Source organism: Strix uralensis, chromosome 35 (assembly GCF_047716275.1).
Source record: "Strix uralensis isolate ZFMK-TIS-50842 chromosome 35, bStrUra1, whole genome shotgun sequence".
Classification (NCBI taxonomy): Eukaryota; Metazoa; Chordata; class Aves; order Strigiformes; family Strigidae; genus Strix; species Strix uralensis.
The window spans coordinates 2,086,153-2,106,263 of record NC_134006.1 but is presented as its reverse complement, the minus strand read 5'-3'; the positions used below and the strand labels follow the sequence as shown (position 1 = coordinate 2,106,263).

At 55.8% G+C, this 20,111-nt stretch overlaps 2 protein-coding genes across 6 annotated transcripts; both read right to left on the bottom strand.

Annotated features, from left to right (window-relative positions):
• Window positions 1–38: 38 nt before the first annotated feature.
• LOC141936913 (uncharacterized) lies at window positions 39–10,224 on the bottom strand. Of its 5 annotated transcripts, none has more exons than XM_074854278.1 (3): window positions 10,091–10,224; window positions 7,306–8,873; window positions 39–1,374 (listed from the first exon to the last, which is right to left on the bottom strand). In XM_074854278.1, exons 2-3 carry the CDS (start codon window positions 8,863–8,865, stop codon window positions 529–531), a joined length of 2,406 nt encoding a protein of 801 aa, XP_074710379.1. In that variant the 5' UTR covers window positions 8,866–8,873; window positions 10,091–10,224; the 3' UTR covers window positions 39–528. The 5 variants fall into 5 exon arrangements, 4 of the variants coding, with proteins under 4 accessions (XP_074710379.1, XP_074710378.1, XP_074710375.1 ...); XM_074854277.1 differs by lacking the exons at window positions 7,306–8,873; window positions 10,091–10,224 and adding exons at window positions 1,815–1,894; window positions 3,432–3,485 and having other exon boundaries at window positions 39–1,625; XR_012626840.1 differs by lacking the exon at window positions 39–1,374 and adding an exon at window positions 4,887–5,562 and having other exon boundaries at window positions 7,082–8,873.
• Window positions 10,225–10,864: 640 nt separating this feature from the next.
• Window positions 10,865–19,973, bottom strand: LOC141936876 (uncharacterized). Its single transcript, XM_074854218.1, has 5 exons — window positions 19,661–19,973; window positions 18,794–19,198; window positions 17,610–17,964; window positions 16,972–17,280; window positions 10,865–11,503 (listed from the first exon to the last, which is right to left on the bottom strand). The coding sequence occupies exons 1-5, from the start codon at window positions 19,971–19,973 to the stop codon at window positions 11,047–11,049; spliced, it is 1,839 nt and encodes a 612-aa protein (XP_074710319.1). The 3' UTR covers window positions 10,865–11,046.
• Window positions 19,974–20,111: the final 138 nt, after the last annotated feature.

The window sequence follows — 20,111 nt, the reverse complement described above, 5'->3', positions numbered from 1 at the left end:
CCCTAAGATGTTGCAGAAGCCTCTTCTGAAGCCCTTTGGACAACTCAAAGAGTTTATTCATCCAAAGATGAACCATAGAGGGGTGGAACAGAGGTTGCATGAGGCCACCAAGTAACATCACGTGAAAAAAAAAACAAAACCACCTGTAAATGAGGAAGAACTCAGCTTGGTGGGTCCCAACAGGGTTGTGGGACCATTTCCACCCCGTTTCTTCCTTCCCAAAGAAGCAGAGTCCCAAGTGGTATCTTCAAAACTTGAGTCTGTGCCCAACTCCATCCACCATTTGGCTGTGGAAGAAGCCCGTGGTCCATATGGTGTTGCTTGATGCCACCAGAAGAAATCATTGGACCAAGCGAATGTGACTTTTGGGAGTCTAAAGCCAATGAGTCCACTCTTCCTAATTAGTCTGCGTCCCACCGCTGAGCCCATCTCAGCAAATGGATGTTCCTACCTGCATTCATCCAGGTGGAAGCAGGAAGAGGTGGGGACCACCAGCCGGGTCTCTACCCAACGTGGGTCACCAGTTCTCTACCCAACATGGGTCCTCCGATGGGTAATGAAGTTTGAACAGCGGATGAAGCTCTTCCCGCAGTCGGGGCACTCATAGGGCTTCCCTTCCCGGTGGGTTCTTTGGTGTTTAATCAAGGCAGAACTCACGGTGAAGCTCCTACCGCACTCAGGACACTCGTAGGGCTTCTCCCCGGTGTGGATGCGTTGGTGGGTCATCAGGTTGGAGCTGCGGTTGAAGCTCTTCCCGCAGTCGGGGCAGCGGTAGGGCCTCTCACCCGTATGCGTCCGCTGATGCCTGATGAGGTCCGAGCTGTTCCTAAACCACTTCCCGCAGTCAACGCATCTGTAGGGCTTCTCCCCGGTGTGGACACGCTGGTGGATGATGAGGCTGGAGCTCTGGCTGAAGGTCTTCTCGCACTCCTCGCACTTGTAGGGTCTCTCCCCGGTGTGGATCTTCTGGTGGCGGATCAGGTAGGAGCTGACGCTGAAGCTCTTCCCGCACTCGGGGCACTTGTAGGGTCTTTCCCCGGTGTGGGTGCGTTGGTGGGACGTCAGGTTGGAGCTCTGGTTGAAGCCCTTCCCGCAATCGGGGCATTTGTAGGGCTTCTCGCCCGTGTGCAGGCGTTGGTGGGTGATGAGGGTGGAGCTGTCGCTGAAGCTCTTCCCGCAGTTGGGACACTTGTAGGGCTTCTCCCCCGTGTGCAGCCGTTGATGGGTGATGAGGTGGGAGCTCCGGCTGAAGCTCTTCCCACACTCCAAGCACTTGTAGGGCTTCTCACCGGCGTGCAACCGCTGGTGGACAGCCAGGTTCGAGCTCCGGCTGAAGCTCCGGCCACATTCCTCACAGATGGTTGGTCTTTCCTCCTCTGAGCTTCGTGGGGTGGGTTTGCAACCTCTCCCCGTGGAGCATCTTCTTGGCTTTTCCTCCCCGTTGACCTCCTGCTCCATGGAGCATCTTCTCAGCTTTTTCTCTTTGTTGACCTGCTCCATGGAGCATCTTCTTGTCTTTTCTTCCCCATTGACCTCCTGCTCCATGGAGCTCTTCAAAACAGCCTCTTCCTCAAGGTTTTCCCGGTGGGGTTTCTCCTCCATGTTCTCCATCCCCATCTCATCGCCTGCCAGAGGAAGGAACAAGGAGAGGAAGGGGATTTGCATCCGTGCCAGAGGGAAGGGGAAGGAAATCCTCCCAGATCCATCTCCGGGAGGACGGTGTCAGCAACGGGCCTGTCCTACAGCCAGAAGCGATGGTCAGCTGGAGGATGGAGGAGAAGAGAGGATGAAAGGTCAAGGAAATTCCTCCTCACCTGCCTGGGTATCTCGTAGCATCTCCTCTTCCTTGCAGCCTCCTCCTCTTGATCTGGCTGAGATTTGGGAATGGGAAATCCTGTTTTTTGGGGGAAAAAACAAGCTGTGAGCATGTTCCCCAGGTTGCTCCTACCCAAGTCCATCCCTACTGGGAAGTCAACAAGCAGGACACCACCACCATCTTCTGTCCTCAAGATATGGCCCATCAAACCCTCCAAAACACCAAGAACTGGCCCATCAAACCCTCCAAAACACCAAGACGTGGGGCCAGCGTTATAAATACAAAGATCCATCCTCAAAAGGGAGGTGGAGGAGAAATAAGGAGCTTGTCCTGCTCAGGAAATGTGGTTATGGGAAGAGAAGGCCCAGGGTCATGTCCCACCAGAGCTGGAGAGGGGACAAGGGCAAGGGCAAGGTCAGCGACGTCCCTGGCTGGGGCTCAGCCCCAAAATCCCATGCTCTCAGCCCAAAACCACCCGACACAGCACCCAGACGTGGGTGGGAAAGAAACGGAGACTGTGATGGACCCCTCGGTTCGATCCAGAGGGGTGGGGGTCCCCTGTTACCTGGGGGCGGGGGGGGGCAGAGCTTGTGTTGGGGCGTGATGCTGTCCTGGGGGTCACGGGGGGTTGAGGGGCACCAGGGTCCCTTTGCTGTGGGGTGATTCCTGCTCCCAGGGGTCCCCCCCCTCTCTGGGTTCGCCCCTCTCCAAGCTCCTGGGGGTCCCCCAGCTCTGGAATTGCTGCTCTTGGGGGTCCCTGGGGTCCCCCAGGTCCAGGATTGCAGCTCCCGAGGGTCTCGGGAGCCTCAGGGGTCCCCCAACTCTGAGATCGTGGCTCTCGAGGGTCTCAGGGGTCCCCCCGCTCCAGAATTGCTGGTCTGGGGTCCCCTTTCTCTGGGTTCACCCCTCTCGGGGCTCCTGGGGGTCCCCCAGCTCCAGGACTGATGCTTCTGGGGGTTCCAGGAGTCTCAGGGGTCCCCCAACTCTGAGATCACAGCTCTCGGGGGTCCTGGGGGTCCCAGGGGTGCCCCAGCTCCAGGATTGCCCCTCTCCAGGCTGCTGGGGAGTCCTGGGGGGGCCCCAAATTCCAGGATCACCTCTCCGGACTCCTGGGGGTCCCCCTGCTCCAGAATTGCTGGTTTAAGGGTCCCCGGGGCCCCCCAAGTCCATGATTGCTGGTCCTGGGGGTCCCCCAGCTCCAGGCTCACCCCTCTCCAGGCTCCCGGGGGGTCCCCCAGCTCCTGAATTGCCACTCCCGGGGGTCCGGGGGCCCTCAACTCTGGGATTGCTGCTCCTGGGGGTCCCAGGGGTCCCCCAGCTCCGAGATCGCGGCTCTCAGGGGTCCCGGGGGTCCCAGGGGTCCCCCCAGCTCTCCGGGATCGCCCCTGTCCAGGCTGCCGAGGGGTCCTGGGGGGGGTCCCCAAATTCCGGGATCGCCTCTCCCCGGGGGTCCCCCAGCTCCAGGATCCCCGCTCTGGATTCCCGGGGACCCCAGGGGTCCCCCCTCCCCCCCTCCCCGTTCTCCGGGCTCCCCGCTTCGGCTTCCCGGGGCTCCCCCCGCCCGGGGCTCCCGGCTCCATCATCCCCCCCCCCTCGCCCCCCCCCCCGCCGGTACCGGCCGTTCGCTGCGGGGCTGCGGGTTGACAATGGAGGCGGCGGCGGTGCCTGACCCAGGAAGACCAACCCCCCAACGCGGGGGGGGGGACACCCGCATCCCCCCCTCCCCACCGGCCGGGGCCCTCTGCCGGCAGCCGCCACCGTGTGACACCCCCCCCCCCCCCAAAAAAAAAAAAAAAGCGCCTTCCCAAGGGATATTTGCGGCTCGGCTCTGGAGTCCTGCAGGCTCCAAACATCGCCCCCCCAACAAAAAAAAAAAAAACAAAACCACCCCCCAGAGACCCCCCCAAAGAATATTTTTCCCAGGGACGCCCCCAAGATCCCCCCAAGGGATATTTGCAGCTCAGCTCTGGAGTCCTGAAAGCTCCAAATATTTCCCCCCCCCCAAAAAAAACCACCCCCATGTCCCAGAGACCCCCCCAATAGCCCCCCAAGGAATATTTCTCCCAGGGACCCCCCCAAGGGATATTTGCGGCTCAGCCAGAGTCCTGCAAACTCCAAACATCGCCCCCCCCCCCCAAAAAAAAACCCCTCACGTCCCAGAGACCCCCCCCAAGATCCCCCCCAAGGGATATTTGTGGATCAGATCCGGAGTCCTGCAAGCTGAAAATATCCCCCCCCCCCCCCAAAAAAAAAAACCACTCACCTCCCAGAGACCCCCCCAAGGGATATTTGTGGATCAAGTCCAGAGTCCTTCAAACTCCAAACATCCCCCCCCCCCAAAAAAAAACCCCCACATGCCAGAGACCCCCACAAGATCCCCCCAAGAATATTTGTGGATCAGCTCTGGAGTCCTGCAAGCTGCAAATACCCCCCCCCCAAAAAAAAAAAACCCCACACACCTCCCAGAGACCCCCCCCAACAGCCCCCCAAAGATTATTTCTCCCAGGGACCCCCCCAAGGGATATCTGCGGCTCAGCCAGAGTCCTGCAAACTCCAAACATCCCCCCCCCCGACAAAAAAATAAACCCCACACGTCCCAGAGACCCCCCCCAAGATCCCCCCCAGGATTATTTCTCCCAGGGACCCCCCCCACGGGATATTTGTGGATCAACTCCAGAGTCCTTCAAGCTCCAAACATCCCCCCCAGGTCCCCTCCCTCTGCCACCCCCCAAAAAAAACCTCCCAGGGACCCCCCCAAGCAGCTGCAAGCATCCCCCCCCCCCCCCCCCAGCACCCCTAGAGCCCCAAATATTGGGGTTTTTAACTTAATTTCACACTTTCCATGAATAATGACTGTGTTATACCCACGTCACCCCCAAACACTCTCAGAATAACAACTGAAAATTAATTTTATTAAATTTATTAAAGAATTTGCCCCCCCCCCCCAATAAATTCCTGAGGTTTCCCTCTTCCGCGCTGCGACAGGCCGAGGACTGACGGCTCATCACAGCAGTGACCAGCTCAACCCCCCCCCCCCCTCCACCTGATGCGCCCCCTAAAATTAAATTACTCATTAACGACCGGCAGCAATTAAAAAAGCTCTCTAGGAAGAGAGACGACGGCTTTAGGAATTTTTTTTTTATTTTAAATTTTTAAATTTTTAATTTTTTAATTTTTTAAATTTTTAAATTTTTAATTTTTTAATTTTTAAATTTTTAAATTTTTAAATTTTTAATTTTTTAATTTTTAAATTTTTTAAATTTTTAAATTTTTAATTTTTATTTTTAAATTTTTAAATTTTTAAATTTTAAATTTTTTTTTTAAATTTCAGAATAAGTGTGCGGAGTGGAGTTAGAATTTTCTGGATGGAAACAGCAGTAAATCCAATAATTCATTAATACTGGGCTAAAATTAATTACAATACTTATTTAATTTAATTTATATAATTTAATTATTTTTTTATATGATTTAATTAAGGGACTTGAAGAATTTCAAATTCCCCGCTCAGATCATCCTCTTTTAGCATTGAGCATCATCTGCGCTAATAATTGACCGTAACAGCGAGAAATCATCCTAAAATGGATCCCCACCGCCAACACTTGACTATTTTTTGAATATTTTGTAGAATTTCTCAGATTTCTCTGAGAAAAACGGAAGTTTTGAGTCACGTTCCGGTTTCGGTTGCGTTAAAAGTTTATCGTGCCTCCTCCTTTCGCCTGTTTCAGCGGCTGATTTAAGCGTTTCTGCTGCAAAAAAAAAAAAAAAAAAGTTTAATTAGAGGTAAATCCGTACCGAGGGGTAGGGATGATGCGGTGGTGGAGGGGGGGGAGTTGATGAGGGGTAATTTGGGGTGGAATCGTTAAAATCGCATCCCGATTGGGCGGGAAAGACACTTTTAATGAATTAATTAATCCTGGTAGTGTGGCTGCGAAGAGTCAAAATATAGAAAAATAACGCAAAATTGTAAACAAACGGGCGAAGGTGGCGCAGACGAGCGTCACCTCGTGGGGGCGTGGCGGGAGGGGACTCCCCCAAGGGACTGAAGGCACCGATTTGGGGTTCAAAAGGAGTTTCCTTCACCCGCGGACCCCGCTCCTGGCTCTGGGCCGCCATCTTCAGCTGATGGCCACCACCCTCCTCCCGACCCTTACCAAGGCCGTTGGCCACGGGACGGGCGGTGGATCGGCCAACCCAGAGATGCGACCGGGAAGGTTCGTTCCGAAGCGGCGTCTCACGTCGCCGAGCTACGTCCGCGTTTCCGTCAGGAGCGAAGATTCCCAGGTGCCACCGGGTGACATTGGGCGGCGTCACCCCACGCAACTTCACGCGTACATTTCTGGTGGCGCCTTCTCGTGAGGTTTCGGCTCGAATCCACCGTTGGCAACTCAGCGCCGAGGAAACGTTCCCTTGGGTTACCCCCAAGGCGTTTAATAACGACGCGGTCGTTGTTAATTGGACGCTCTCGTCAACGTTAATTGTCTTCGGGGTCAACCTCAATCCCATTTCCGGCTGAAGTCACGAGGATTTTAAGGGAATACGAAGATTCCACAGCGAAGTAGCCGCTGCGTCTGGCTTATTGACCAGGACTCCGGCGTCGATGCCACCGAGCACTGTCCCCAAAAAGGGCGGGTCCTTGCACAGGCCTAAGTTGAGCCGAGGTAGGACATCGCTACGGGGCCAGGCCAGCCACCCCTCGTCAACGCTAAACGAGAAGGTGGGTCCCGTCCAGACGTATTTGTTAATACTGCTCATCTTAAGGACCAATCGGGACCCAAAAGTGCTTTTTTCTGAACCACACGGGGACCTCCTTCGGTAAAAACGGGGGATGAAGTCAAGGGCGAGTTGAGAAGGATGGTGGGAGGGTTGGTCGGGATGAGTTTGGGTTTATTGAAGTTTTAAGTGGTATTCAAGTTTAAATTGCGTTAAAGCTTATCGTGCCTCCTCCTTTCGCCTGTTTCAACGGCTGATTTAAGCGTTTACGCTGCAAAAAATGTTCAATTAAGAGATAAATTTGTAGCGAGGGGTAGGGATGATGCGGTGGTGGAGGGGAGTGAGTTGATAGTGCTCGGGGATGGACTTGGCGATGAGGGAATACTATCAAATTTAAAAGCAAGAGCCATCAAAGCCTTAGCCCAAAGGCACTCGATGGCAACAGGGCGAGAAGAACAAGGGTCACGCTACAAAAAGATGGACACAGGATCCCCGTGTCACCACTAGTTCACTAATACCGGGCTCAGATTGAGACCCGGGCGTGCAAAGACTTACACAACCGTGGTTATCAGGTAGGACACGGGGCGCGTCTTCTGCGGAGGAGTAACTTGGAGAGTTGGTGGACTCGGGGGGGCGCATCTCAAATTCTTTTATTGTTGACCTGTGGAAGCACCATCTGGAGTCAATTGATCATCACGTCCCGCCTCTGCTCCCGCTCTGTGCCGGGTCTTTCCTTTCTGCGCGCGGTGCTGGGACGTGTCACGGAGAGCGACGCCGGCCGTGGGCCTCCTGTGAATCTCCTGGTGCCTCGTGCAGTGGGAGGCTTGGCGGAAGGTTTTTTTGCAGATGGGGCAGGTATAGGGTCTTTCTCCCGTGTGGATCCGTTGGTGGGTGACGAGGAGGAAATTAGAGTGGAAATTTTTCCCGCAGTCGGAGCATCTGTAAGGTCTCCCCTCGGTGTGGAACCGCTGATGCTTCAGGAGAGCTGCGATGGCACCGAAACACTCCCCACAAGTGGGACACTTATAGGGTTTCTCCTCGGTGTGTCTCCTCCGGTGTCTCCGAAGGGTTGAGCCGTCGTTGTAGCACTTCTCGCAGTCGGGACACTTGAAGGGTCTCTCCCCCGTATGGATTCGTTGGTGTTTCAGTAGGGTCGCGCTGTGGCTGAAGGTCTTCTCGCACTTGGAGCATCTGTAGGGTCGCTCTCCGATGTGGGTGCCCCGGTGAAGGACCAGAGTTGACTTGGCATGGAAGCTCTTACTACAGTAGGGACATTTATAACGTCCCTCCCCTGGGTGGGCTCCCTGAGATGTCCTCTGCTTCTTCTGCAGGTGGATCTTCTTGTGCTTGATGAGGCCCGAGCTGTCTGTGTAGCTTTGCCCGCAATCCAGACATTTATACGGTCTCTCCCCGGTGTGGCTTCGCTGGTGTCTCGTAAGGTGGGAGCTCAACCGAAAGCTTTTATCGCAGTTGAGACAGTTGTAGGGTTTCTCCCCGGTGTGGATCCTCCGATGGGCGACGAGGTCTGAACTCATGATGAAGCTCTTCCCACATTCGGGGCACTTGTAGGGTTTTTCCCCGGTGTGGACCCGCTGGTGAACAATCAGGATCGATCTCCGGCTGAAGCCTTTCCCGCACACCGAGCACTTGAACGGCTTCTCTCCCGTATGGATCCGCTGATGAATGGCCAAGTACCGTCTCAAGCTGAAGCTCTTCCCGCACGCGAGACACCGAAAAGGGTTGTCCAGGCTGTGGGTGGCTTCGTGGGCCACCAGATACGTACTCAACCGAAACGTCTTCCCGCAAACAAGGCAGACGTAGGGTTTCTCCCCGGTGTGGATCTTCCGATGGGCGCTGAGGGTGGAGGTGAGACGGAAACGCCGCCCGCAGTCCGAGCACTTGTAGGGTTTCTCGCCCGTATGGATCCGTTGATGCTTGTTGAGAGCCGACCCAACTCGGAAACCCTTCCCGCACTCGTGGCAGGTGAAGGGCTTTTCCCCCGTGTGGATGCGCTGGTGGGGGATGAGGAAGGACCTTCGACTGAAGATCTTCCCGCACTCCAGACAGCTATAGGGGGGCTCCGGGGTGGCCCCGCTCTTGCTGCAGCTGTAGGGTTTCTTGGTGGAACGTCTCCCACGGCAGCCCTGCAGCCGACCACCCTCCCTCCGTGACGGGCGTCCATGGGCGTCATCGTTTGGTTCTTCAGAGCCTTGGGGTTGAGTCTCACCCTCGTGCTGCGCCGCCGGGCTTGGCTCTTGGGGGATGACCACCTCCGACAGGTCCCAAACCAGCTCAGCCCCTTCCACCTCCTCCAGACCGTTTTCATTCCCATCCGCCATCCCGTCGGCTGTAGGAACGAAGATCCAAAACCCTAGTGAGGGGCAACGCCTTGGCCAAAGTTCCTACGAACCTTTGAGGCTGCTCAGCAGCTCCAGGGGTACCGCGGGAGGGTGGGGGTGACCCCAGGAAACAACCCCACACTGATGCAGCTCACGGGGCACAAGGACACAGGAAAAGGCCACGGGAAAGAGATTTCACAGAATCATCGAGGTTGGAAAAGCCCTTGAAGCTCCTCCAGCCCCACCATGAACCTCCCCCTGACCGTTCCCAACTCCACCAGATCCCTCAGCGCTGGCTCAACCCGACTCTTCAACCCCTCCAGGGATGGGGACTCCCCCCCTGCCCTGGGCAGCCCATTCCAACGCCCAACAGCCCCTTCTGGACAGAAATCCTTCCTAAGAGCCAGTCTGACCCTGCCCTGGCGCAGCTTGAGGCCATTCCCTCTTGGCCTGCCGCTGGTTCCTTGGCTCAAGAGACTCCTCCCCCCTCTCTGCACCCTCCTTTCAGGGAGTTGCAGAGGGCCAGGAGGTCTCCCCTCAGCCTCCTCTTCTCCAGACTAAACCCCCCCAGTTCCCTCAGCCGCTCCCCATCAGACCTGTGCTCCAGACCCTGCACCAGCTCCGTTGCCCTTCTCTGGCCACGCTCGAGTCATTCAATGGCCTTTTTGGGGTGAGGGGCCCAAAACTGAACCCACTCACCGAGGGGCGGCCTCCCCAGGGGTCAGATCCCTTCCCTGTCCCTGCTGGCCACAAGCCAGGATGCCACTGGCCGCCTTGGCCACCTGGGCACGGTGCTGGCTCATTATCGATCAATCCCCCCCAGGTCCCTCTCTGGCAGCTCTCCAGCCACCTGTAGCCACGCTGGGGGTTGTTGTGGCCCAAGCGCATTTATTGAGCGTTATCAGGCAGAGAAGTTCCATGTGGACCTCTGAGCTGAGGATGGGCGATCGTGTCCTTCTCCTCCTCCACCCACCCAAGGGGCTTCTCCTCCTTCCTCCCTGGAGAAGAGGATGCGCTGATGGGGTCCCCACAGTCACTCGCAGCCCACGGGTGGGACGGGAGCGACCCCCACCTCACCGCGCACCCCAGAGCACCATCAACCACCCACAGACATCAGGAGCTGGTGGCAGGACCCCCCCCCAGCCGCCCCACATCTGCATCCCACCCCTGGAGCCCTCAGAGCTCAGCCCCACGTGCTGACCCGCCCCCCCCCTCCCCCGGTTACCGGCAGGATGCGGCGGGGGCAGAGCCCAGGCGGGGGGGACACGATGCTCCCGGGGGCGGGGGGGGGGCTGCGGGGCGCTCGGTGGTGCCCGTGGAGGCGGCCCCTCGTGTGACCCGGATACAGAGTGAGCAGTGGAGCCGCATCCTTCCTCCTCTTCCTCCTCCTCTTCCTGCTCCTGCTCCTCCTCCATCCCTCCCTCCATCCCTCCATCCATCCCTCCTCCATCCATCACTCCTCCTCCATCCCTCTTCCTCCTCCTGCTCCTCCTCTATCCCGCCTCCATCCATCACTCCTCCTCCCCTCCTTCATCCTTACTCCTCCTCCTCCTCCTCCATCCCTCCCTCTCCTCCATCCCTCCTCCTTCATCGTTTTCCTGTTCATTTACGGGCTCCTCCTCCTCCATCCCTCCTCCTCCTGCTCCTCCTCCATCCCTCCTCCTCCATCCCTCCTCCTCCTGCTCCTCCTCCATCCCTCCTCCTCCTGCTCCTCCTCCATCCCTCCTCCTCCATCCCTCCTCCTCCTCCTGCTCCTCCTCCATCCCTCCTCCTCCCCCTGCTCCTCCTCCATCCCTCCTTCTTCCCAAGGAGATGCTGGGGCTCTTGGACGTGGTGGTCCCACGTGATGGGGTGAAGGAAGAGGCACGTTGTCCATGTACCCAAGGCACCTGCTGGTAAATCTCCTCCAAATTTACTCCGATGTGCAGGCACTCAACATTTAAATCAGAGAGAGGCTCACACAAGGCCTCATCCCCCCAAACACACCTTGCTGGGGCATTAGCACTCCCCAGACATCTCTGAATTTCCCCTCCAACAGCTCGTGGCTCATGAGATGAGACCAGAGGGCTGGAAGTCCCTACCCAGGGAGGTGACAAGTCCCTAATTTTGTGGCCCGTCACCTCCCAGAGAAGGGGTCTGGCCCACGGGCACTTCCTCCAAGTGGGGCCTCTGATGGACAAGTCACCCAGCGCCCACATTGAATGACTTCCTGCAGAACAGGCACGTGTGGGAGCTCTCCTGGGCGTGGATCGGCTGGTGCCTGGCGAGGTGGGAGCTGGTCCAGAAGGTTTTCTGGCATTGCTGGCAGCGGTTGGGCATCTCCCCGGGGTGGATCCGCTGGTGCAAGATGAGTGTTTGCTTCTGAGTAAAGGATTCCCCACAGTCAGAGCAGGAAGAAGGTTTCTCTCCAGTGTGGGTCCTCCGATGCGTGGAAAGGCTCGAGCTGTGGCTGAAGCACTCCCCACACTCCAGGCACTTGTACGGTCTCTCTCCCTTATGGACCCTGTGGAGGGAGATGAGGCTGGAGAAGTCCTTGAAGGTCTTCCCGCAATCTGGGCACTTGTAGGGTCGTTCTCCCGTGTGATTTCTTTGGTGACGTCTCATGCTGTTACTCCAGCGGAAGATCTTCCCACACTCGGGGCATTTAGAGGTCCCCCGCTGGGCACGGGCCACCGGCTTGCTCATGGCTGCATGGGTGTTCTTCACGCCATCCCCTTGTCCCGTTGGTGTCTGCTCCTCCTTGCATTTTAGGGGTATTCTTGTTCCGTGGCTCCCTTGCGTATCATCTGGCTGCTGTTGGCCATCGTGCTCCACGTCCACCGTGGGGCTCTGGGGCTCCTCTTCGGGCCCTTGCAGCATCCCCCTCTGCTCTTCCCTGGGCTGGCACTGCTCCTCCTTCTGCTTGTCTGTCCCAGCCCCTGTGGGGAGACCAAAGGGGCTCAGTTGGGGGCTCTTAAGGCACATGAAGAGCAGCCACCTACTCCATGTCTCTGCCTGCTCGGCTCCCTCCCTTCCCTTCTCCTCCTTCTCACACCCCTCATGGCCTTGCCCATTAACACCATGTTGTGCTTTGAGCCCCGAGGGCACCTGAGCCCCAAACAGCCCCTCTCTTGCTCCTTCCTCCTCAGGGGGAGGACTCCTCACACTCCTCCCCTGCTCCGGCGTGGGCTCCCTCCCACGGGAGACAGTCCTCCACGATCTTCCTCCCACGTGGGTCCCTCCCAGGGGCTCTCGGGGGGCATCTGCTCCCCCGTGGGTCTCCATGGGTGCAGGACAGTCTCTGCTCCGTCGCACCTCCCCCCTCCTGACGTCCTTCCTCACCCTCGCTGTTTGCAGAGGTATTTCCCTCCCACCTTCCTCTTCCTCCCGCTCCCAGGTTCCCCTTTTCCAATACCTCATCCCAGGGGTGCAGCCGCCATCGTTAACTGGCTCGGCCTTGGCCCGAGCTGGGTCCGACTTGGAGCCGGGGGGAGCTTTGAGCTGCTTCTCCCAGGAGCCCCCCCTGTACCCCCCTGCCCTGCTCCCAAACCCCGCTGCTTTCCGAGCAGCCGATTCGTGCCCAGCACACGATAACCCTCTCGGGAGTGATGTTGTATTTATTCAGGCCTGGGTGCTCAGTGGACTTTTCCACAGATCAAACACACCAACAGCCGGTTTTCGTGCTCCTTTTTCACACAAAAATCAGAGGTTAGCACTTTTCCGGGCGCGCCTATTAGCTACCAGTTGGTTAGTGATTAACATCTAATTATAACACGGCTTATTTAATGCTTCTACCTACTCCGCGTGCTCAGGGGAAGGGTCTTAACCTGGGCAGGGGTCTCTGCCCTGTGGGTGTGTTTTTTAGTATTATAATGAAGGTCGTTCACTTTAAGGACACTCAAATTTATTTTCGTCGCCAAGTTAACGAAGCGAACCGTCGCCTTTGCCGCGTTGTCACGTAACTCCTCCTCCCCACAGTCCCAGACGTTCGCTTCATGGTCCGGGGCGTTCTGCTTCTTTTCCACGGTTTGGAGATCAAAGTCCTTTATTAATTTCTTATCGCTAATCAAGGTCATCTTGACCAGCTTCAAAGCCTCGTAATTGTCCCCGTGTGTGCGGTAACCGTGACTACGGGCACAATTATTAACCATGGCTACTAGCAAATGGGAAGTGTAGTATGTCAGGGGGGGTGCTGAGCCCCGGGCAGGGGGTGCTGAGCACCCCGAGAGGTGGCAGCAGGTACCTGCCTGTACCCTGCCTGCGGTAGATCAAGGGGGGGACACCCAGGAGTGCTGCGGGTTATGGGGGGCGGCTCAACGTGGATTCTCCATCCCTCAGGGAAATCCCTGCAGGGAAGGGGGGCTGTGCGGGCAGGATACCCCCCCCCCCCGCCCCAGGATTATCTGGGTGTGCACAGGCGTGTGCAAGGGACTTTGGAAGGGGATTAATTTGGGGATGCGTGCAAGGGATTGGGGGAGTTAATCCAGGTGTGGGGCTGTGGGCATGTCCTCCTGGGGGGTGTGTTGGGAGGGGGTGTTGTGGGGGTGTGGGAGGAGATGGGGGTGGGAAAGTGGGGACCAAGGGTGGGCGCTGGTCCAGGGTGAAGAAGGAGGAGGGATGGAGGACGAGTAAGGAAGGAGAAGGGGGAGGGATGGAGGAGCAGGAGGAGGAGGGATGAAGGAGGAGCAGGAGGAGGAGGAATGGAGGAGGTGGAGGGATGGAGGTGGAGCAGAAGGAGGAACAGGAGGTTTAAGAATGAAGGAGGGGGAGGGATGGAGGTGGAGCGGGAGCAGGAACAGGGGCCACACACAATCGGCCATAACTGGGGGGTGGGGAGACCGCGACTGCCGACTCAGTTGAAGACCAAGAAGCCGCGTCCCCCCTCACCCTTTGAGTTGGGCCACAAGAATTACAAGACACTCTACGCTGACATCGCGACGAGGCGCGTTGTTAACCAGTGAGGGACAAAGCGATAAGAAACCGGCCCCGGTCACTACAGTCCCGGTGTCTCCGTGTGGGCTGAAGTGTAGAAATCCAGGGAAGTTCTTTGGGGCGGGGCGCTGGCCGGGGGGAATTACCACCAGCCCCCAGCTCTGCGCCCACACGGGATAAATCAATCTCTGGAGCCTGGGTGGATTGGTGTGCACGTTCTTGTGGGATGATATTTTGGCCGCCCGTGTGGGACGGACACAACGCCCTGCCTGGATCGTCTGGTCAGTCCCGGCGTTGGGATTGGTGGTCCGGAGTCCAGCGTCTTGAAGGTGCAACACCTGACAGAGGTATTTCGGGGAAAAGCGAGGGGTGAGCTTGGGATTTTGGGTCAAGATGCTGCTCTTTCCGAACAAGAATAAAAAAAAAAAAGTAAAAATTATTATCGATCGGGGGGGTCGGAGCAGTGTGCAGTGGTAGAGTATTAGAGGGTCCAGACCAATAGGGGTAAGGGAATTGCATAATATAATTTGTTAAACAAAGGTGGGTGTGGCGTCCTCTACCACGACTTCTCCTTGCACCCTCCTGGGGTGTATTTTGAAAAAATGGAAAAAATTTGGAGGAGATCCTCTAACTAAAGAAAAAATGAAAAGATACTGTCGTCAGTGGTGGCCTGGGTATTTTTTAGATGATGGGGGAAAATGGCCTGGGGGGGCGGGGGGGGACACGGTCACACTATGTAACAGCTGATGTTTTGTAAAGGTGAAGGAAAATGGGGTGAAGCACCGTATGTGGGTGGTTTTATGACTTTAATGATTATGGTAGTAGAAGGAAATGCAAGTTGTTAAATGTGTGTGGGGGGGGACACACACACACGGGATAGAGATGCTGGGTACGGAATGGGCAGATGGAAAAGATCAGAAGCATCGTTGTGTTGGACGTGGGGCTGGGAAGAAGGGACTAGAGTCGCCCCCGGAAGAGAATACGTCCCTCTCAGTTCCACCCATCCGTTCTCAAAATGGAGGAGAGCTGGAGGGGCTGGGGGGCTGCTCCCACTAAGGGAGAGGGAGAGAAACTTGTAGCCCCGCTGCGAGCCGAAGGTCAGGGTCTTGTTATCCAGGCACCCCTCGGGCAGGGCGCGGGGACAGGGACGTGTCCTGTAGGTTCGTATGGAGAAGAGCCAGAGAAAAATCTCCTCAGTTGATGAAGACGATAATACCAACGCCTAACCCAAACCAGGAAGATCTGCAGGTGTCGTTAGATGGTTTATTCACAGCTGAGGGAAAACCAAAGGTGTTGGAAGGGGCTAGAAAGGAGAAAGAAAAATGAGATATCCCCGGGAATAATGAGCTTGGTTTTCCTAGTGATCCAAAACCAGCCCTGACCCAACTGCAGCGGAGGGAATGATGGCTACCCAAAGGGACAGGGGCTTGGTACTACAAGGGGTAAAAAAATGGGGTGCTGAAAGAAAAGAATCTAAGGTATATGAAATTCACAGAAATCACCGTTATTAGACATTATCAGAACCATCATTATTAAATTAGACAAGGACCCGATGAAACCCCGTCTGTGTTCTATAGCGGTACGAGAAGGGGCAGATTTTGATGCAGATGAGGAGGATAATTGGAAAATGTGTAATGGATGATTTGTGATATAAAAATGAAACTAAGACTGAAGGAGCAGAAGGGAAGCCCGTTATGGAATTAATTGAAATAGCTTAACAGGTCTGTGATCGTAGGGCGATAGGGAAAAGGAAGGACAGGGTTGGGCCAAGGCACAAACATCCGTGTGAGCAGGGGCACTCGCTGGTGGCGTAAATATTGGGACTAGAGGTAGGAGAATAAGATGAGGAGGTGATGAAGAGTTTCTGGGTGACCGATTCCGAGAGCACCCTTGGGACCTAAGCAGCGTGACATTTGTAAGGAAGGATATTGGAAAAATAAATGTCCTAATGCAAAGGGGAGCTCAAAGCTGACGGAAGCCGTTAATGTTGTGATGGTGGAAGAGGAGATAGAATCAGGGGGGTCGGGGGGCGTTATCGAAACTCCCTCCGCTGAGCCCCAGGGTCAAGTCACTCCAGGGAATGAAACTATTGAGTTCTTCACTGATAGTGGAGCAACTCATTGTGTCTTGACTTGCTGTAAGGGACCTTTAAGCAAAGCGACAACTCCCATCGTTGGGGCAAGGGGAAGGCGGATGATCAGGCCTCTTTTTTCAAACCAATGGAACGTGTGATTGGCGATACCAAATTAACCCCTGAGCTTCTTCGTATGCTGGAGCGCCCTTTGCCACTGCTAGGACGGGCCTTGCTTCGTAAGGATAAATAAATCCCTCTGCTCGGGGTGTCACCGTATCCCACCGGGAAGCACAAAAGCCACAGCCTTAGTTCATCCAACCAGTTTGGAATCATGTATTAATTAACGGTACATGCATTTAACGAAGCGAGAGATGAACAGGGAGAGATAAACATACTAAGAGCAAACGGAGTAAAATACAACACAGTGGTCACAGCTTGTACCACACAACCAACATCCAACCAAGACGTCGTACCAAGACTGTCCAGCAGTTTGCTCAACGCTGGGTCTTGTTAATGACCTTGCCGCCTAACGAGCCTTTACAATCCCTTTGGACTCATGGGAGCACCCTGGTTTCCCAGGAAGGCAGTGTTTCTTAAACATCGCCTCTGCCCGGCCCCACGAGTCGTCAGGGAGATGCTGGGGCTCTTGAACGTGATGGTCCCACGTGATGGGGTAAAGGAAGAACCATGTTGTCCATGTACCCAAGGCACCTGCTGGTAAATCCCCAAATTTACTCCGATGTGCAGGCACTCAACATTTAAATCAGAGAGAGGCTCACACAAGGCCTCATCCCCCCAGACATACCTTGCTGGGGCATTAGCACCCCCCAGACATCTCTGAATTTCCCCTCCAACATCACCTGGCTCATGAGATGAGACCAGAGGGCTGGAAGTCCCTACCCAGGGAGGTGACAAGTCCCTAATTTTGTGGCCCGTCACCTCCCAGAGAAGGGGTCTGGCCCACGGGCACTTCCTCCAAGTGGGGCCTCTGATGGACAAGTCACCCAGCGCCCACATTGAATGACTTCCCGCAGAACAGGCACGTGTGGGAGCTCTCCTGGGCGTGGATCGGCTGGTGCGTGGTGAGGTGGGAGCTGGTCCAGAAGGTTTTCTGGCATTGCTGGCAGCGGTTGGGCATCTCCCCGGGGTGGATCCGCTGGTGCAAGATGAGTGTTTGCTTCTGAGTAAAGGATTCCCCACAGTCAGAGCAGGAAGAAGGTTTCTCTCCAGTGTGGGTCCTCCGATGCGTGGAAAGGCTCGAGCTGTGGCTGAAGCACTCCCCACACTCCAGGCACTTGTCCGGTCTCTCTCCCTTATGGACCCTGTGGAGGGAGATGAGGCTGGAGAAGCCCTTGAAGGTCTTCCCGCAATCTGGGCACTTGTAGGGTCGTTCTCCCGTGTGATTTCTTTGATGACGTCTCATGCTGTTACTCCAGCGGAAGATCTTCCCACACTCGGGCATTTAGGGGTCCCCCGCTTGGCACGGGCCACCGGATGGCTCGTGGCTGCATGGGTGTTCTTCATGCCATCCCCTTGTCCCATTGGTGTCTGCTCCTCCTTGTTCTCCAACTTCTCCTCCAGCACCGGGGGTGCTTGTCCTGGCTCCAGCTGGGTGCTCGGTGCCTGCAGGAGAAAGAGAAATCCATTGCACTAAGCCATCCCCACCCACAGCTCCCCCAGGGCCTGGGACATCTCACACTAAACACCCCTGAAGGCCTCACCATTGTGCAGGGCTTCCTGATGCCTCCTGAGGGAAGACCTTGCCTGGAATTTCTTTTCACAGTGCGAGCAGTCAAACAGTCTTTCTTCTGTGTGGGTGCGTTGGTGTCTGATGAGTTTTGAACTAGAGCAGAAGCGTTTCCCACAGGTGGTGCAGAGGTACGGCTTCTCCTTGGTGTGTATCCTCCGGTGAATCTGGAGGCACCCGCTCATCCTGAAGCTCTTCCCACAATCCTGGCACTTGTAGGGCTTCTCTCCCGTGTGGATCTGTTGGTGACGGTTCAGGTTCCTCTTGCAGCCAAAGACCTTCCCACAGTCCTCACACTTGTGCTCATTCCCGCTGGAGATACTCCGTGGTTGGGTTGTGTTTTCTTGAGGGTCTTCAGCACACGTCCCTTTGAAAGAGCATTTTCGGGGTCTTCTTGGTCTGTGGCTCCCTTGCGTATCATCTGGCTGCTGTTGGCCATCGTGCTCCACGTCCACCGTGGGGCTCTGGGGCTCCTCTTCGGGCCCTTGCAGCATCCCCCTCTGCTCTTCCCTGGGCTGGCACTGCTCCTCCTTCTGCTTGTCTGTCCCAGCCTCTGTGGGGAGACCAAAGGGGCTCAGTTGGGGGCTCTTAAGGCACATGAAGAGCAGCCACCTACTCCAGCAGCTCCCACCCAGACTAGTACCACCCAGTACGGTGCTTCCAGCTACTGGAGCCCTTCTAGCATTGGTGGGTGTGTAAAGACACGGGGGCTCTGTGTGTGTGTGTGTGTGTGTGTGTGTCCCCTCTTACTGATACTCCTCATCCTGCTTCATCCTTCCTTGTCCTGCTGCTCCTCCATCCATCACTTTTCTTCACCCTAGACCAGCACCCACCAATGGTCCCCAATCTCATCCCCCTCCAACACTCCCCTAAACAAGGGAGGGCCAGGAATGGAGACGGGTCGGGATGGGGCTGAGTTGGCCTATTGGCTGCTCCCTCCCGCTGTGGGTGAACTTGGAAAGGGAGACAAAAAAAAGAGGAAAAGCAAGAAAACCTGTGGGTGGAGGTTAAAATAGTTCAATAGCAGGAGACAGAGGAAAAATGCAAAGGCCATCACTCACCCCCACCCATGGGGAGATGGATGCCCAGCCAGTTCCTGACCAAAATCTGGCCAACCCCCACCCCCAAACCCCCTCCTCTGCATTTTATTGCTGAGCACAACGTGATACTGAATTAAGATCCCACCCAGCACTCACCATTCTGGAGGGCTTGGTGATGCTTCCAGAGGTAGAGGTGATAACTCTGCTGGAAAGTCATCTCGCAGTGTAACAAGGCGTACAGTCTCTCCCGCGTGTGGGTGCGTTGGTGTGTTACAAGGTCAGATCTCAAGAAAAAACGTTTCCCACACGTGGTGCAGCAAAATCGATTCTCCTTGGCGTGTATCTTCTGGTGACACAGGAGGGTCCATCTCCGGGTGAAGCTCTTCCCACAGACCTGGCACTTGAAGGATATCTTTCCCGCGTGGATCTCCTCGTGGTGTTGTTTCATGGTGGTCCTGCGGGTGAAGACCTTCCCACATTCCTCACACTTGTACTCCTCCTTCCCTCTGGAGCTACTCCGTGCTTGGGTTGCAGCTTCTGGAATGTCTTCAGCACACGTCCCTTGGAAAGAGCATTTCTGGGGTTGTATTGGTATTTCATCCTTCCTCTTCCTCCTCCATTCCTCCTCCTCCCCCATCCCTCCCCCTTCACCTTAGACCAGCAACCACTCTTGGTCCCCATTTTCACACCCACCCCCCAAGAGCTTGGGATGGAGATGGGGCAGGTCGGGATGGGGCAGGGTTGGGTTGTTGGATGCTCCCACCCACTGTGGGTGAACCCGGGAAGTGGAAAAAAAAAGAGGAAAAGTGAGAAAATCTGTGGTTGGAAGTAAAAATAATTCAATATTAGGAGACAGACAGAGGAAAAATGCAAAGGCCATCACTCACCCCTGCCCATGGGGAGATGGGTGCCCAGTCAGCTCCTGACCAAAATCTGGCCAACCCCACCCCCAAACCCCCTCCTCTCCATTTTATGGATGAGCACGATGGGATATACTGGGTTAAGCCCCCTCTGAAGACTCACCATTGAGGATGGCTCTTTGATGTTTCCAGAGGTAGAGGTGATAACTCTGCTGGAAAGTCATCTCACAGTGCAACAAGGCAAACAGTTTCTCCCTCATGTGGGTGTGTTGGTGTTTGACGAGGTCAGATCTAAAGTAGAAGTACCTCCTACATGTGGTGCAGAGAAATCGCTTCCCCTCGGCGTGTATCTTCTGGTGACACAGGAGGTTCCATCGCTGTGCGAAGCGATTCCCACATTCCTGGCACTTGTAGGGCTTCTCACCAGTGTGGGTCCGTTGGTGACGGCTCAGGTGGCTCGAACGTTTGAAGACCATCTCACAGTGCTCACACTTGTACTCCTTCCTTCTGGACCTACTCCGTGGTTGGGTTGTGGCTTCTTGAGGGTCTTCACCACATTTCCCTTTGAAAGAGCATTTTCGGGGTTTTCTTTGTCTGTGGCTCCCTTGCGTATC